Raw genomic sequence first — 10,638 nt, forward strand, 5'->3', positions numbered from 1 at the left:
TGTTTCCCATCCCCTCGTTTTTTAAAAAAAAGTTTATTTACTTAGAGTGTGAGCGGGAGAGGGGAAGAAAGAGAGGGAGAGAGAGAAAATCCCAAACAGGCTCTACACTGTCAGCATGGAGCGTGATGTGGGGCTCGAACTCATGAGTTGTGAGATCATGACCTAAGCTGAAATCAAGAGTCAGACACTTAACCAACTGAGCCACCCAGGCACCTCCATCCCCTTGCTTTCAATCTTCATGTACCTATAGATCTGAAATGAGTCTCCTGGAGGCAGCATATAGATGGGTCTTGTTTTTATTATCTAGTCCATCACCCTATATCTTTTTATTACAGCATTTAGTCCATTTACATTCAAAGAAATTATTGATATTTTGTTGCCATTTTGTTGTTTTATGGTTGTTTTTGTAGATCCTATCTGCTCCTTTTTTCCATTGCTTTCTTCTCTCACCGTAAGTTGGCTTTCTTTAGTGATGTACTTGGATTCCTTTCCTTTCTGCACATTTATTACTGGTTTTTGATTTGTGGTTACCATTAGGTTTGTATATAACATGTTCCGCATATAGCAGTCTACACTAAGTTGGTGGTCACTTAAGTTTGAGCCCACTCTTTATTCTTTCCCACCCCCTACATTTTAGGTACATGGTGTCATAGTTTACATCTTTTTATGTTGTGAGTCCCTTGGCTGAGTTTTACAGATACACTTATTTTTACTGCTTTTGTGCTTCCTACTTTTCTTATTCTTATGATCTTTCCTTTCCACTCAGAGTCCCCTTTATCATTTCTTGTAGGGCTGGTTTAGTGGTCAAGAACTCCTTTAGCTTCCGGTTGGGAAATTCTTTCTCTTTTATTCCCAATGATAGCCTTAGTGGATAGAGTATTCTTGGCTGTAGATTTTTTTTCTTTCACCACTTTGAACATATCATGCCATTCCCTTCTGTCCTGCAAAGTTTCTACTGAAAAATCCACTTATAGCCATATGGGGTTTCCCTTGTATATAACTGTCTTTTCTTTTGCTGCTTTCAAAATTCTCCATCGCTACTTTCTGCTATTTTGATAACTGTGTCTTGGTGTGAACCTCCTCGGGTTGATTTTGTTGGGAGATCTCAGTGCCTCCTGGATCTGGATATCTTTCTCCCTCCCATATGCCCCATTTTTCCAGCTGCTGCTTCTACACTGCATCTCCATGGGTTGTCTGTCATGCTAGCTCCTTAATGGCAGTGACTCTGTTTCCTATTGCCCTCTGGGCTCTCCCAGAGCAAAGCCTGCTGATTTTTTTTTTTTTAATGTTTATTCATTTTAGAGACAGAGAGAGAGCATGAATGGGGGAAGGTCAGAGAGAGAGGGAGACACAGAATCCGAAACAGGCTCCAGGCTCTGAGCTGTCAGCACAGAGCCCGACGCGGGGCTCAAACTCACGGACCGCGAGATCATGACCTGAGCCAAAGTCGGTCGCCCAACCGACTGAGCCACCCAGGCGCCCCAAGCCTGCTGATTTTTGATGTTCCAGGCTTCAAGTTCTGCTGGTTGTAAGAACCCACAAAATTTGGCCCCTCCAGTTTTCAGAGCCAAATGCTATGGCAATTGATGTACCCTGTACAGGTTCCCTAGTGTGATCATCTTTTTCCCCCTTCTCCACGCCTGTTGCTCCCTCCCTTCCTCGGGTATCCCACAACTTATGTTTAGCTCCCTGCCATATTATTTATACCCTCTTTGATGTGCTTCTTCTTTACATTGAGTTGTAGAGTTTGTTCTACCATTCTTTGGGTTGTTTTCTGGGTTACTTATACTGATATGAGTGTTATCTAGTTGCAGCCATGGATGAGGTGAACTGGGTCCTCCTACTCCACCATCTTCCTCAGAAATCCCCTAGTGTGTTTTGCCTTGAATTCTGCTTTGTCAGATATTAATGTTGTTCATCTGTTCTCCTAGTTAGCATTTGCCTGGTATAGATTTGTCTCTTGCAAGCTGAAAATGGCTGTATTTTTTAAACCTAATCTTGGAGTCTTTAAGACTCTTGGGGAATTTAGTCCTTTTACATTTACTGTAATAATGATTCTTGACATTTTATGCATTCTAATTCCTCACCCCCTTCCCTTATTTGGGAGTTCTAAAAATTGTTACTTTCCTTTTTCCCCTCCATTTTTATTCTTTAATTACCCTTAAGATTTTAACAGGTTTTAAAAGTTATGTTTTTCTGTCAGTGGCAAGTGTTAAACAGTTCTTTATAACTTCTACTTTCCAGAACAATACAGACCTATTAACAAACTTTCACTTAGCATTCTCACACACACACACCCTTTTCCCCATGGGCTGTGTTTAGTTGAAACAAGATATAATTCACCCAAAGCTATCTACACATTCAATGCAATCCCAATCAAAATTGCACCAGCATTCTTCTCGAAACTAGAACAAGCAATCCTAAAATTCATATGGAACCACAAAAGGCCCCGAATAGCCAAAGTAATTTTGAAGAAGAAGACCAAAGCAGGAGGCATCACAATCCCAGACTTTAGCCTCTACTACAAAGCTGTCATCATCAAGACAGCATGGTATTGGCATAAAAACAGACACATAGACCAATGGAATAGAATAGAAACCCCAGAACTAGACCCACAAACGTATGGCCAACTCATCTTTGACAAAGCAGGAAAGAACATCCAATGGAAAAAAGACAGTCTCTTTAACAAATGGTGCTGGGAGAACTGGACAGCAACATGCAGAAGGTTGAAACTAGACCACTTTCTCACACCATTCACAAAAATAAACTCAAAATGGATAAAGGACCTGAATGTGAGACAGGAAACCATCAAAACCTTAGAGGAGAAAGCAGGAAAAGACCTCTCTGACCTCAGCCGTAGTAATCTCTTACTCGGCACATCCCCAAAGGCAAGGGAATTAAAAGCAAAAGTGAATTACTGGGACCTTATGAAGATAAAAAGCTTCTGCACAGCAAAGGAAACAACCAACAAAACTAAAAGGCAACCAACGGAATGGGAAAAGATATTTGCAAATGACACATCGGACAAAGGGCTAGTATCCAAAATCTATAAAGAGCTCATCAAACTCCACACCAGAAAAACAAATAACCCAGTGAAGAAATGGGCAGAAAACATGAATAGACACTTCTCTAAAGAAGACATCCGGATGGCCAACAGGCACATGAAAAGATGTTCAACGTCGCTCCTTATCAGGGAAATACAAATCAAAACCACACTCAGATACCACCTCACGCCAGTCAGAGTGGCCAAAATGAAGAAATCAGGAGACTATAGATGCTGGAGAGGATGTGGAGAAACAGGAACCCTCTTGCACTGTTGGTGGGAATGCAAATTGGTGCAGCCGCTCTGGAAAACAGTATGGAGGTTCCTCAGAAAATTAAAAATAGACCTACCCTATGACCCAGCAATAGCACTGCTAGGAATTTATCCAAGGGATACAGGAGTACTGATGCATAGGGGCACCTGTACCCCAATGTTTATAGCGGCACTCTCAACAATAGCCAAATTATGGAAAGAGCCTAAATGTCCATCAACTGATGAATGGATAAAGAAATTGTGGTTTATATACACAATGGAATACTACGTGGCAATGAGAAAAAATGAAATATGGCCTTTTGTAGCAACATGGATGGAACTGGAGAGTGTGATGCTAAGTGAAATAAGCCATACAGAGAAAGACAGATACCATATGGTTTCACTCTTATGTGGATCCTGAGAAACATAACAGAAACCCATGGGGGAGGGGAAGGAAAAAAAAAAAAAAAGAGGTTAGAGTGGGAGAGAGCCAAAGCATTAGAGACTGTTAAAAACTGAGAACAAACTGAGGGTTGATGGGGGGTGGGAGGGAGGGCAGGGTGGGTGATGGGTATTGAGGAGGGCACCTTTTGGGATGAGCACTGGGTGTTGTATGGAAACCAATTTGACAGTAAATTTCATATATTAAAAAATAAAAAAAAATAAAAAAAAATAAAAAAAAATAAAGAAAATTAAAAAAAAAAAAAAAAATCCGGAGATGTTTATTCTTTGAAAAATGTCATAATAGTAAAAAATATTTAAGATGTATATGCACTGAGTAATTAAATGCTCACTATAAAATAAAATTGTGAATAATGAAAAAAAAAAAAAAAGAAACAAGATATAATTCTTAATTTTTTTACATCGTGTCTTTATTTTTTCAGAGATTAAGGTGGCTTTAATTTTTTCCATAATTTCTTAAACCCCACATCTGTTTTTTGCTTGGATCTATTTTTCATTTGCCAACAAACTTTCTGAATCTCTACATGTTTGTAAGGGTATTTATATTCACCCCAGTCTTGGATACTAGTGTAGCGGAGTAGAGACCTCTAGATTCAAAATCATTTTTCCCTGAGAATGTTTTAGCCATCCTATCTTTGTTTTTAACCTCCTGATATTGCTTACTTCAATTTGATTCATTCATTTAGTAATTCTCTCATTTTTGCTTAACCTGTTCTTTTTTTCCCCCTTCCTTCTGAAAACATTTAGAACTTTCATCTTTTTCTCCTTGGAATTTTGAAATTTAACAGAATATATCTAGGTGAGCAAAAAAATTTTTTTTAAGTAATCATGTTTGCCAGTCATTGAGCCTGTTCATCTCTGAATCTTTCAGATCAGAGAAGTTTTCCCTTATTGTTTTATGAGATTTTGTTGGGTGAAAAGGAGGTAAAGCTTTTACTTTATTTTTTAAGTTTATCTTGTGTGAGAGAGAGAGAGAGAGAGAGAGAGAGAGAGAACGAGCAGGGCACAGAGAAAGAGGAAGAGAGGGAATCCCAAGCAGGCTCTGTGCTGTCAGCATAGACCCTGATGGGGGGCTTATACTGACAAACCATGAAATCATGACCTGACCTGAAACCAAAGTTGGGGGCTTAACCGACTGAACCACCCAGACACCCCAAGCTTTTACATTTTTATTATTTATTTCTACTTTTTATATTTCGTGTTTTCCCTCTTCATGAGTTTTTATTTTAATTTTGGTTGTCTTTGCTTTTTTGCGGGTATCTTCCTTTTGCCTATGTAAAGGAACCATCAGGTGAGGTTTTAGAATTATCGAGTATCATCTTTTTCCTTCAGGATACTGGAGACCTTGTACTATTGTCTTCTGCCAATCTTACTCTCTTTTCAAGGGAGTAACTTGTTTTATTTTTTTAAAATGTTGTATATGCTTTTGTTTTCTTGATCCTTGAAATTCAGCAATTTCATCTAGATATGTGAATATGTTTGTCCTTTTTTCAACTCCTACATGGTACTGGGTGGGGAGGGTTATTTGATTTTCTAGATTGAAAGTCTCTTTCAGATTAAGTATACTTTCATGAATTCTTCTATTTGTTTTCTCTTTCTGGATCTCCTACACATTTGTAAGATCTTCTAGATCTAGCCTTCACGACTTAATATTTTTCTCATAATTTCATTTTCAAAATTTCACTTTCTTGATCCTTTCCCTTTGAATCCTAGTAGAACTCTTCAAGTTGGTTTTTTAACTAAGATAGTTTTCCACATTCTCCAGTCTGATATCCTATTGCTTGCAGCCTTGATTGAGATTTTTAGTTAACATTTTCTTTTTCTCAAAACATCCTCTTTTCCACACAGCGAAGAAACTTGACGACTGTGCTGAATGTGGGAAGAGCTTTAGTCGAAGCTACCATCAGAGAATTCACCCTGGAGAGAAACCTTTCATATGTGATACGTGCGGCAAAGGCTTCAGTTATAACACAAATCTTCGTGTTCATTGGAGAGTTCACACAGGAGAGAAACCTTTTAAGTGTGAGTGCGGCAAGGGCTTCCCTCAGACCTCCAACCTTCGCATCCATCAGAGAGTCCACGCTGGAGAGAGACTCTACACATGTGATAAATGTGGTAAGGGCTTCAGTCGGAACGTAGATCGCCAAGTGCATCAGAGAGTCCACACAAACGTGAAACTCTGAAAACACAGACTTATATGCTCATCTGAAAGTCCACAGAGGAGAGAAACTCTACAAGTGTGTGTGGTAAGAACTTCTTCAGTCAGAGCATAGATCTCCAAGTTTATCGAAGAATTCACACAGAGAAACCATTAGATAGGATAGATGTTGTAAGAGTTTGTTACCTTCATCATCAGGTCCCACGTGGGAGACAAACCCTACAGGTGTGGAACGTGTGGTCAGAACTTCTATTAGAGTGCATCCCTCCCCCTTTACCAGAGTCTGTTTCTGCAACAATTCTGTGAGCCCCACGAGCGCCTCGTTACACATGCTTTGCTCACCATTTTGTCCCCAGCTCCTGACATACTGCCTGGTACAAGTAGCTATTCAACAAATATCTCTTGAATGCAGATCCACTTGGGAGAGAACCCCTTTAAGTGTGATGTGCAGTAAAGACCTCACAGTCCACACATTGAAATACTGCACGGTAAAGATTTCAGTCAGATCATGGGTCTCATCGTTAGTTAATCCCTGCAGGGGAGAAGTCCTGTCAAACTGATGAATATACTAATGGACTTGAGATAATATTCGTGTTATTAAATCGCTATAGTAAATTTATATGCCTTCAACATAAGAATTCTCACCCCTAAACTATCAATTGTAAAAATACTTTTGTCAAAACTCATGCTAAAACATGTATCTATTGTATTATTCAGGAAAAATCCTGTGACATGAAATTATGTGTCAAGCTCTGGACTGACAAGCTCCACAGAAGGTTGATTCCATCACAAAGAGGTTTATGTTAGACATAACCAATAAGTAACCCAGCACCCGTGCCAAACAAGGTTTTCCTCCTGGAAAGATGCCCCTTACCTGGCAGAGGCCCTTCTAGACTGAAAGCCTCCTGGCTCTAATTGAGCATCTCCCCGTCCATCATGTCACCAGGCTCCTGGGTGCCTTGCACCATGGATTATAGAAGTCTCCAGGTAAGGCATCTTCAGAGTAGATGTCTGTAGAAGAGACAGCTAAAGAAAGGGGCTGGGTCAGGAGAGGAAAGCAAGTCTGAAAGGAAATGATTAGAGGGAAAGGAAAAAGAACAGTGCGTAGGAGGGAGGTTGTAGGATGGTGGGGGTAGAAAGCCCAGAGGCTTCTCCAAAGTTTCAAACAAGTGTGGTGACCCCAGTACAGGGCTTTCCCTGAGTAGTCTGAGCTGAGTAGAGGGTGAGCTGTAGTGGGTAGAGATGGACCCCATCAGCATTAGGGCCAGTTGGGACCAGAGGTGGAAAAGCTGCTGTGAAGGGCCTTGGAAAGCAACTCCATGCTTCATTGTTTCCCCAAGTGGCCCAAGTCAGGTGGGACCATCAACCGCCCAATGGAAGGAGGGATCCTATAGGAAGGCAGTAATAAGGCTGACTCCCTTCAGGAGGCATAAATTAATCAGAGACAGAGCCTGAGGGCCTGGCCATGAAGCAGGAAGACTGGGGCCAGTGGAGGTTAGGAAGAGGTCAGGGACCCAGCTTCATCATTAAATGTGAGTAAGGAAGAGAGCGGTTTGTCTAAATTCTTTGTACTATGTGCCCCTAGGCAGCCATTGCAAGGGGAAGGATATCCACCATTAGAAAGACTTTGGGGCTCTAGGAGGACTGTCAGCTGACCTGACCAGAGACCATCGGCTCACACTGGGAGCTGGTGTTGGTATGCCCAAGGGCTATAATGGCAACTGGCTTGTGAGAGGCCCTCAAATATTGAATGAGGGTATTAATAAAATTCCAACAACTCACATTTATATTAGTTTCTTTTCCTTCTTCCTCTTTGCTTTTTCCTCTCCAACTCTTCTTCTCTTTTCTGTTTTTAGATTTAAAAACTACTTTATAAAATATTTCAGGCATACAGAAAAGTTCAGAAAATATAACAATAGTATGTTAAATTTTGCCACATTAGCATCAGGTTTTTGGGGGGGGGGGTGGTAAGGAAAAAACAGATTGAACTGCAGCCTCATGCTGTCTTTTCCCTCAGCCCTGCTCAGAGGTAACCATTATGCTCAAGTTGCTGTGTATTATTTCTGTGTGTTTGGGTTTTTTTTTTTTTTTTTAATTACCTGTGTGTCCATGATATCTTAGTTTTTTTTTGTTTTGTTTTTGTTTTTTTTTGCAATTTGCTTTATGCCCCAAGCATTACATTTTTGAGATTTTTTATGCTGATGTTTTAGAACTAATTAAGGGATTTCAGCTTCTGTCATCTAAGCTATCAGATGATCTACTGAAGACATTATTTGTGTGCCTCTGTGCCAATAATGCATTTTTGAGTGATCTAGCTTTATAAAAATCATCCTGGCTATTTAAAACCCTTTATTCTTTCATGTAAGTTGTAGAATCAGCTTGTCAAAGTCCTTGAGAAATTTGTCAGATTGGGATTTTTGGGTTTTCTTTTCATTCCTTCCATTGGGTTATGTTTTATTTATTCTCTCTTTTGTTCTAGAAGATAGTAGTTACATTTGATCTCTTTTTGTTTGCTGTTAACATTCATAACTTGAGAAAAGGCATTAATGCAAACTTTATTAACAGTAGAGACTAGAACACTCGCTTTGCTTCTCCTTACATGTTATGGTTGTATAATATGTCACTATTTTGTTGTAAGTAGACCCTGCAAGTTTAGATTAACCTGCACATTTGCCAGCTTCTTACCACAGGTTCTTGTATTTCCTCCTTCCTTGTGAATTCCCCTCCTCGGCATCCTAGAGCAGAGACAGCTTGTGCATTGGTCAAAAGCACCGACTCTGCAGCCAGATGACCTGTGGTGGCTGTGCAGCTCGGTTGTTGATCACGAGCTCTGTGACCTTTGACCTTGATTACTGAATCTCTTTGTGCCTCAGTTTTTCTATTTATAAAATAGGGATGATGATAGTATCTACTTCATGGGGTTGTTAGAAGGATCAGATGAATTAATATTTGTGGAATGGTTACAATAGTGCTTGGCACATAGTAAGCCTTATAAGAGTTTCTTATAGAAGTAAATTATTCCCTGAGTGTAAGTTATTTCTCCCTTACTCTTGAATTATAGCATAGCAAGGCATAGAATTCTAAATTGACATTTATTTTTACTTAGCAGTGCCTTAGCCTCTGGGGCTGCTTTTTAAAATCCATAATTGGGGCACCTGGGTGGCTCGGTTGAATGTCCAACTTTGGCTCAGGTCATGATCTCATGGTTTGTGAGCTCGAGCCCCACATTGGGCTCACTGTTGTCAACCTGTCAGCACAGAGCCTACTTCAGATCCTCTGTCCCCCTCTCTCCAAGCCTTCCCCACTTGCGCTCTCCCCAAAATAAATACAAAAATAAATAAAGAAAGTCCATAATTAACCAATTTATTGTTCCCTCTGAGACACTGTCTTTGGTCAATTTTCAGGTTACCTTTTTAAGATCTTATTTTTTAAGAAATCTCTACACCCAACATTTGGCTTGAACTCACAATCCCAAGACCAGAAGTCACACACACCACCAACTGAGCCATCCAGACAACCCAGATTACTTTATCTTTAAAAAGGTTTAGCAAAATCGTGAAAAGTAGAGAAGTGTTCTGCCATTTTATGAAATATATCTAGGTGTGGGTTTACTTCTGTTTTTTCTAATCAGGACATATTGTGCTTCTACGTGCTATTTTCTATTTTTTTTTTTTTAATTCTATCCTTGTACTTTTAGGTTTGTCATTTTTTCTAGCTTGAGTTACATGTTTAGAGCTTATTTTTAGCATTTATTTTCTAATATTTTCTGTATTTCAGTGACTTAAATTTCCTGTGAATACCTTGGCAGCATCTTTTCCAGAACACAGTTTGGCAATCTGTGTCAAAGGCCTTTAAAGTGTTTATACCATCGACTCAAATTTCACGTCTAAGAATCTATATATATTTTTTTAATTAAAAAAATATATTTATTTTGAGAGAAAGAACATGCAAACAGGGGAGGGATAGAGAGAGAGGGAGAGAGAGACAATCCTAAGCAAGCTCCCTGCCATCAGCACAGAACCTGACACAGGGCCCAAACCCACAAACTGTGAGATCATGACCTGAGCTAAAACCAAGTGTTGGACGCTTAACAGGCTGAGCCACCCAGGTGCTCCTCTAAGAATCTATATTAAGGACATAATCAGATGAATTATATATTAAAGGCATATATTACCATTTCATTTCTACTGTTTTTTAAAAAGGAAAGGATTTATACAATGCAGTATTCAGCAAGAAAAATATTCTGGGTCATTTTTAATGACTTAGAAAAATGCACCCAATATAGCAGATGTAAAGACACAAATAGTGTATTTTTCAAGTTTTTCCCTCTAATATATTAACAGTGTAAATGTTTGCTTTTTATTTTCTATTTTGTGCTTTTCATTATTTTGCAAGCAGTCTCTAATGCTTCCCAGTCCCTACTGACAAAAAATGCTGGTTCTTTTGTTGTCAAATATCACAATATTATGAAGCAAAAGTAACTGGTTTACTATGGAGTGTCAATTCAGTGGGGCATATAAGATCATGAAACAGTTTTATTTTTTTTCAGCCACTGCCTTCATGCTGTGAATTCTTCACTCGTTGAATTCTGTTGAATTCCCCTGATTGATTGCTGGGTTGAATGAATATTGAGTGGGAAAGAGAGGCCCCAAGGGACGGAGGGCTTTAGGAAAGAGGAGGATTTTCTCCCTCACCAATTCCCTGAAGAAGAGTCCAAACTAAG

General features: G+C 39.5%; 1 protein-coding gene across 6 annotated transcripts in view; it reads left to right on the plus strand.

The window, feature by feature from the left end:
* LOC102960021 (zinc finger protein 214-like) overlaps positions 1-7,747 on the plus strand; it is a 28,369-nt gene extending 20,622 nt beyond the window's left edge. For 2 of the 6 annotated variants that reach the window (XM_042996189.1, XM_042996188.1), the window contains exons 4-5: positions 5,606-5,872; positions 6,633-7,747. In XM_042996189.1, coding sequence (XP_042852123.1) covers positions 5,606-5,872; positions 6,633-6,646 — 281 coding nt within the window. In that variant the 3' untranslated portion in view covers positions 6,647-7,747. Of the gene's footprint in view, positions 1-5,605 lie in introns of all 6 variants that reach the window. The other 4 variants (XM_042996186.1, XM_042996187.1, XR_006221092.1 and 1 more) reach the window with 3 other exon arrangements.
* Positions 7,748-10,638: the final 2,891 nt, after the last annotated feature.

This window comes from Panthera tigris, chromosome C1, assembly GCF_018350195.1.
Source record: "Panthera tigris isolate Pti1 chromosome C1, P.tigris_Pti1_mat1.1, whole genome shotgun sequence".
NCBI classification, from domain to species: Eukaryota; Metazoa; Chordata; class Mammalia; order Carnivora; family Felidae; genus Panthera; species Panthera tigris.